This window comes from Podarcis cretensis, assembly GCF_951804945.1.
Source record: "Podarcis cretensis genome assembly, chromosome: 12".
NCBI lineage: Eukaryota > Metazoa > Chordata > Lepidosauria > Squamata > Lacertidae > Podarcis > Podarcis cretensis.
This window is the reverse complement of record NC_137181.1, coordinates 8604896-8612925: the sequence shown is the minus strand read 5'-3', so window position 1 is coordinate 8612925 and position 8030 is coordinate 8604896. Positions and strand designations below refer to the sequence as shown.

Below are 8030 nucleotides of genomic sequence, written 5' to 3'. Positions count from 1 at the left end.
ATAGGGGGCAAATTCAATTCATTCTCCATTTAACCTGCCCAGTTCACAATTGGTTAATTCAATTCAAGAACCGGAACACAGCCCTGCATTGAGATTTACACCCCTCCAAAGACTGCAAAGCAGCCTGTTTATTAACTTTACTTTTCAGATCCTGTACTGATTTGTCCATATCTTTATGTTTCCTCAATAAATATTTTAATTGTTCCGATAATTCTTAGTTATTTAGCATTTCATTCAATTTTTGTATCCATTTTTTCAATTTTTAAATCCATTGGATCTAATTTATCATTCAAATTTTTGTCCATTCTGGCTAGAATCTCTTTTATATCCGCATTTGCGTCCGGGTCTATTAAAGATTGTCTTCTCGCTTGTATTCCTAGTGTTGCTGTAATTGTCCCTTGTTTGCTTCTCGTGCTCATCTTAGGCTCACTCATTTTTTCCTATCCAGTTACTTTACCACAACTCTCAATTGTTTTGTTATTTTGTTGAGTTACTGGTGGGATCTCCCTGCTGAGGGTTATTCGTTATTTTTCATTCCATCCCTTTTTTGCTTCTATCCCTTCTTTAATTTTCTTAATTTCACCCTTCCTACCACTTCCCGTGTTTCATTTGCCTTGCTGTTGTTTTTATTATTTTCCGAATCCCCCAAATTGCAAAAATGCAGATATTAGGCAAGTCTGGAATGCAAACATATTAGGAGAAATTTGCACTAAAACACTGATGAATTTTCATGAGGGTAGATAAACTTATGTGGAAATGTGAAGAAATGAGAAACTGAAAGAAAGGAGCAATGGACTAATCCTGTGCAGTCTTCATACTAATTTCATGAGGGTGATGTGGAAGGAAAATTCAGGATGAAGAGAGAGGAACCTACTTCCGGTTCTAGTCCTGCTCACTGCCAGTATGTGCCTCCCCACCAACAAACCATCCAGTTCAAGGCCACCCATTGATGTGCCAAAGTATAACTATTTAAATTCTGGTAGGAAATCCAAGCCTATCAAATACTGACACTGACAGTGGTGACAGATTTCAGGAGGTCCTCACTGTGATGCTATCAATGAGTCTCCATTCCTGCAACACACAAACCAACCAACCAACCAACCACAACAGTCTGACTGCTTTTCCTGTAGTCTGCTGTAAGATGTTCTGCTGTTGTCCCTGGAGGTGGCCCAGAAGCTGGAGCTAAACTGTTGGCAGGAGCAGGAAGGAGAGCTCTTGTCTCACTAGTTCTGAAGGTGCCACACACTGGCTGCAAGTAAGGTACCAGGTGTGTGATTCAAGGCCTTGTACTTGGCATATAGAGCCCTGGACAACTTGGTACTTAAAGAACCAGAAGGAGCATCTACCTTCTCACCAACCAACCTGGGTGTTATGGTCAACGGAAGATGCCTTGCATCATAAATGTGTCCCTTAAGGTCCAGATTGGATCATCATGTCGGAAATCAAGCCTTTATCAGGAGAAACTGGCAACTCTCCCAGGCATCTGGCATGATTCCCTGTTGACCTCCCTGGCTGCATTCCCCAGCAAGATCCAGGCTAGGTCTCGATAGGCGATTCTTCTCAAACATGAGAAGAGCACACCCCCTCTTTCCTGCCCCCTGGCAGGGGAAAGAGATAGACAGAAACGTATCTACATGCCTTTATTTCTGTCTTTACAGCATTACAAAAAACATGACTGCTCTCTTCAAACTCCAGCAGTCTAGTGACAAACACTTCCTGGACAGGAACAAACGGAAGAGCTCATATTACATTCTGAGCTAATTCCGGTGCTTCGCACTGTGAATTGACTGTCCCTCTGATTCCCACGGGCAGTCCCAACATTCCCATCAAGTTTACTTTTCAAGCTAGCACTTTGCAGCTGCATTGCATCCATATCGTAACAGATTGCCTCTTCTTGTAGAGACCTCCCAATCGAATCTTTCCAGTACCCTTCTCACCAGTGAATCTGCAAGCTAGCCTACTATCTGGATCAGAGCTCTTTCCACTGACAGCTCTTAAGTTTTTCTCTAATGGAGTGATTCATTTCCCCTTGTTCCTTTCTGGCTCACCACTCAGTCCTAGAATCATAGAATAGAATCGTAGAGTTGGAAGAGACCACAAGGGCCATCGAGTCCAACCCCCTGCCAAACAGGAAACACCATCAGAGCACTCCTGACATATGGTTGTCAAGCCTCTGCTTAAAGACCTCCAAAGAAGAAGACTCCACCACTCCACCTGCTTCCTTTCCTTGTACCATTATATCTCCTTGTAATCTAGCCCCTTTTCTCCTCGTTTCATTTTCCGTGCTGTGCCTGTAGTCTATAAATTCTTCAACTTCAAGTTCCACCCATCCACCCTTTCTCTGTCCCTGGGATCTCTGCCTGACAGCACAGCATCCTTCCTTTTGTGCATTTGCTGTGAGCTTCTAGGTAATGCTGCACCACTGCTCCCATGCCATGCCATCCCACCCCATCTCCTCTGGCTCACCAACATCTTCACTTGAGCTACCAGGGAGAGAAACAGCATGGAAGGTTGAAGCAGCTCCTGCACTCTGTAGCAAAAGGATGCCCTCACCCGCCCCACCCCCCAAGGAATAGGAATTGGTTAATTAAAGGTAAAGGGACCCCTGACCATTAGGTCCAGTCATGGCCGACTCTGGGGTTGTGATGCTCATCTCGCTTTATTGGCCGAGGGAGCCGGCGTACAGCTTCCAGGTGGTGGCCAGCATGACTAAGCCGCTTCTGGCAAACCAGAGCAGCACACGGAAACACCGTTTACCTTCCCGCTGGAGCAGTACCTGTTTATCTACTTGTACTTTGAGGTACTTGTACTTTGAGGTGCTTTCGAACTGCTAGGTTGGCAGGAGCAGGGACTGAGCAATGGGAGCTCACCCTGTCACGGGGATTCGAACTGCCGACCTTCTGATCAGCAATTCTAAGCTCTGTGGTTTAACCAACAGCACCACCTGCATCCCATATTGTTTAATTAGGGGGCCAATTAATCAGTAATGCTGCTGGAAGCAATTAATGGCAGAAACTGCAAGGAGGAAACTTCTAATTCAAGTTGCAAGGGATCTTTGCTGAGTCTGAGCAAACGTTCTAGAAAGATAACACTTGAGGGATGGACCTTGCCGCATTATATAGTGCCAAATTAGGCATGATATGGAACTGTTTTAAAATTCCTGTTGCAACTGCTCCTGCCACCCTAGCAGTTCGAAAGGACATCAAAGTGCAAGTAGATAAATAGGTACCGCTCCGGCGGAAAGGTAAACGGCGTTTCTGTGCACTGCTCTGGTTCACCAGAAGCGGCTTAGTCATGCTGGCCACATGACCTGGAAGCTGTACGCCAGCTCCCTCGGCCAATAAAGCAAGATGAGCATCACAGATGGGCTGGAGGTGAGGGTCTAAGGCACGACCCCTATTAGTGACCCCCGGGGGAGCTCGTAGTTGATGTGCATCAGCAGGACTCCCCCTACTGGTGGTTAACCCTTTCCGGACTCCCTGCAGATGGGCTGGAGTCAGATATAGTCAGTTAGAACCAATGCCTAAGCCAATACCACTCATCATCTGTAACCAATAAAGTTGTGGCCTTTTTTTAGCCCATTAACCTTAAATATTTGAGTCATGTGTCTTTATTCAACCAAGGGTTTGTGTGTGTGTGTTCGGGATCTTGCCACGCAACCCAAATCGTGTTCCAGCCAATAAACCAATGCTATTCCCGTCTTATTTCTGGTTAAACAACGGCAAGAACAAAACTCTCCAAATCCATAGAAACCCAAAAACAGAAGAAGTGTTTATTATTGAAAATATTTACACCATATCATCAGTGTGACATAAAAAGCCCCCGAGGATTGTCTACTGCATTCCCCAATGCAGACGAGACACTCTTGATGCAATGCAAGCCTCACAGCTGCATTGTCACAATCATCTTTGTATCGTGTTTCCCTTTAGAAAAAAGCAACAGCTCATTTCTGAGCCTCCCTCAAAAGACGTTGAGAAATCTCTCTGTTGTCCTCTTTCCAGGGAAAAGCAAAGGCCGCTGAAGAAGCTGGTCAGCACTCTTTCAAAGCTCAGTGGTGAAGGAGAGGTGAACAAAAAGACAATCTGAGAGAGAGACAGATAGACAGAAAGAGAGAGAGAGAGAGAGAGAGAGAGAGAGAGAGAGAGAGAAATACTACAGAGATGGTCCATTTAAAAGCTTCGCCTGCCAGCAAGACCAGTATGTAGCACGGAAGGAAAATTCTGCTCCCAAGACCTTGAAAACAGCGGAGAAGGTCCGTGTGCAGTTTCTAACCCTCCATTCCCCATATGTCCACCTTTTTTGGGGGGGGGGCGAAGTGTTGTCTTGGACATTGAAACAGGCTTGTAAATCGCCAAGCTAAGTGAGCTTCACCTCCAGGCCACTAGGAGAGGAAGGTCACAAGGCGGCTAGATCTTTTGTTGCCGTTGCATTCAGGTTACCGGTGCTCCACAAATGACGAAAAAAGGGACATGAAAGGCCAATGGACAAATGTGAAATTCTTGAGGGCTAGTGCCTTCTTCGGGCTGTGATTTGCAACCCACACAGGTGGCAAGGGGATGCAGGGGTAAGGCTACCGAGAAGAATGAGACATTCCCAGATGGTTATTTCTGCAGGACAATTGCACAGTTGCTGGTAATAGGGTGTGTGTGTGTGTGTGTTCTGGATCCCTGCCTTTTAGGTGGGGCTTCCTTTGGGTGGGTGACACAATATCCCAGTCCTCCAATCGCAGTATTGTGTAGCTCTGGAAATGTGACTTTCCTTCTGGTAGCTTGGCCCCAGTGTTCCTGATGGGTGGAATGTGGCTGTGTCAAAGCTGCAGTGGTTTAGAGGTGGACCTAAGGTGCCATTACTGACCAGTAGCACAGATCTTACAACTTGAAACCACCCAGAATTGTGAGGTCCTGTTTGTGTGTGTCAACGTTAGAAGTTGAGGGCTGTTCCTCAAACGCAGCATCCTTAAAATAAAATAAAATTGGCACAGAGCTTCAAGACTAGGATTTCAAGACTGTTCAATAGTAGGGAAAAGACCACCTGGTAGGGATTCCTTAGCTGTGATTCTGGCACGGTGGGCAGTTGGTTTAGATGACCGTTGGGGTCTCTTCCAACTTTAGATTTCTTTGGCTCTAGGCCCAGAGTTCACTGGGAGCAGATAGGCTTTGCCTTTAGGAGATCTTTGCATCAAGGCAGGGCTAGGAGAGGCCCCAATCCAAAACCCTGGACAGCCGTGGCCGGTCAGTACACAATACTGTCCTAGATGGACCATTGGTCTGCACTGCTGCCAGGCAGCTTCCCATGTTCCTAACCACGATTCCTGCAGCCACTTTTGTTTTATAAATAAAATAAATAAGGCGGCAGACTCACTTGGGATTTAAAGCTCAGTAAACTTGCATAGGATTGGCTTGTTAGTTTTCGAAAGGCAATGGTCTCTCGCATATGATCCCTTCATTTAGCAGGATCCCCAGCAAACAGAAGTTCAGGGTCTCCCTGAAATGAGTTTAGGTTCCCTGTTACAGTGGGGTTGTATGGGCCCGTCCAGAGATTCCCCATGATGGCCTTGGCCCAGTATACCTGAAGGAGTGTCTCCACCCCCATCGTTCGGCCTGGACACTGAGGTCCAGCTCTGAGGACCTTCTGGCGGTTCCCTCCCTGCGAGAAGCCAAGTTACAGGGAACCAGGCAGAGGGCCTTCTTGGTGGCGGCGCCTGCCCTGTGGAACGCCCTCCCACCAGATGTCAAAGAGAAAAGCAACTACCAGACTTTTAGAAGACATCTGAAGGCAGCCCTATTTAGGGAAGTTTTTAATGTTTGATGGACTATTGTATTTTAATATTTTGTTGGAAGCCGCACAGAGTGGCTGGGGAAACCCAGCCAGATGGGCCGGGTATAAATAATAAATTATTATTATGGTTGCAGTTCTCCTATTTGGGTTTTCAAAGCATAGGGTATTTCTGGAGGGGAGAGTGTGGGAAAGCAATAAATGGAGAACACAGTAAGGGCTGTGGCACTCCCTCCGAAGGTTGTGGACTCTCCTTCCTTTTTAAGCAGAGGTTGGGTGGCCATCTGTCATGGATGCTTTAGCTGAGATTCTTGCATTGCAGGGGGGTTGGACTAGATGACCCTCAGGGTCCCTTCCAAATATATAATTTTATTACTCTACCACATGGACGAGGAGGAATTGTGACAACCAAGGGGTTAAAAAGAGAAAAAAGAACACAGGGAGAAAGAGTATTTTTCCTGGTCTGGGAATGAGGAGGAGGAGAAGGAGGAAAGAGAACAAAACTCCATAGTCAGCTGGTGGTTGGCTGGGCTTGTCACACGGCAGCCGTCTGCTTTATACTGTGAAAACTAATCCTTGTCGGAGAGGTTGGGATGGACATGGCTCGAGCCACGCGGACTCGAAGGGAGTGGTGGTCTTGCCAGCGGTGCCATCTTTTCCGGGCTGCAGAACGTACCTAGTGGGAAGGAGAGAGAGAGAGAGAGAGAAAGAAGAGAAAGAGAGAGGGTGAAAGTCAGCCGCAAGTCAACGGTGTGATGCAGCAGCAAGAAAAGCTAATGCAATTCTAGGCTGCATCAACAGTCAAGGGAAGTGGTAATTCCCACCCAATTCTGCCAAGCTGGAACATGTGCAGAGGAGGGCAACCAAGATGATCAAGGGTCTGGAAACCAAGCTTGATGAGGAACGGTTGAAGGAGTTGGGCATATTTAGCCCAAGGAAGAGGAGTCTGAGAGCAGATACGATAACCACCTTCAAATATCTCAAGGGCTGTCACACGGAAGAGGGAGCAAGCTTGTATTTTCCTGCTCCGGAGGGTAGTACTAAATATCAGGAAGAACTTTCTGACAGTAAGAGCTGTTGGACAGTTGAATGGGCTCCCTCAGGAGACAGGGGCGTTGCGTGCAGAGGGACAGGGTGGCCGTAGCCCCAGGCACATGGCCGCGATGGCCGGCTGGGCTCCCTCAAGCATGGATGGGTAGGCAGGCAGGCTGTGCAGTGTGGCCCTGTGAACTCTCCATGCCCCAAGCTTGCCTGGTGGTGAGAGAGAGGCCCCAAGCCTCCACACCCAGCCCCTGGTCCTGCCTGATCCTGCCCCCCCCCAACACCAATAAAGGACGCAGTGCCACAGTCAGCAGGCAATAGATTCTCCTTCCTTGGAGGTTTTTAAGCAGAGATTGGGTGTCCATCTGTCATGGATGCTTTAGTTGAGATTCCTGCATTGCAGGGGTTTGGACCAGGTGAATCTGGGGGTCCCTACCAACTGTGCGGTGGGACGCGGGTGGCGCTGTGGGTTAAGCCACAGAGCCTAGGACTTGCCGATCAGAAGGTCGGCGGTTCGAATCCCCGTGACGGGGTGAGCTCCCGTTGCTCGGTCCCTGGTCCTGCCAACCTAGCAGTTCGAAAGCACATCAAAGTGCAAGTAGATAAATAGGTACCGCTCTGGCGGGAAGGTAAACGGCATTTCCATGTGCTGCTCTGGTTCGCCAGAAGCGGCTTAGTCATGCTGGCCACATGACCCGGAAGCTGTATGCCAGCTCCCTCGGCCAATAAAGCGAGATGAGCACCGCAATCCCAGCGTCGGCCACGACTGGACCTAATGGTCAGGGGTCCCTTTACCAACTATGCAATTGTACGAGACTGTGTGTTAGAGGCACCGTATTTTTTGCTCTATAAGACTCACTTTTTCCCTCCTAAAAAGTAAGGGGAAATACGTGTGTGTCTTATGGAGCGAATGCAGGCTGTGCAGCTATCCCAGAAGCCAGAACAGCAAGAGGGATTGCTGCTTTCACTGCACAGCGATCCCTCTTGCTGTTCTGGCTTCTGAGATTCAGAATATTTTTTTTCTTGTTTTCCTCCCCCCAAAAATAGGTGCGTCTTGTGGTCTGGTGCGTCTTATAGAGTGAAAAATACGGTAATTTCTTTGGGGAGGAGCTAACCTGGAGGCCAACTGAGCAGAGGGACATCCTCTCATAGCCCCGTGAATCTTGGTTGTGAGACTAGGATTTGGTCGGGAGCGGGGAGAACTGTGGCTCAGT

General features: G+C 47.8%; 1 protein-coding gene across 6 annotated transcripts in view; it reads right to left on the bottom strand.

Moving 5' to 3' along the window:
- Positions 1-3750: 3750 nt before the first annotated feature.
- The window catches only part of CRHR2 (corticotropin releasing hormone receptor 2), a 204642-nt gene continuing 200362 nt past the window's right edge, over positions 3751-8030 (bottom strand). For all 6 annotated transcript variants that reach the window (XM_079946965.1, XM_079946967.1, XM_079946966.1 and 3 more), the window contains one exon: positions 3751-6451. In XM_079946965.1, coding sequence (XP_079803091.1) covers positions 6311-6451 — 141 coding nt within the window. In that variant the 3' untranslated portion in view covers positions 3751-6310. The remainder of the gene's footprint in view (positions 6452-8030) is intronic.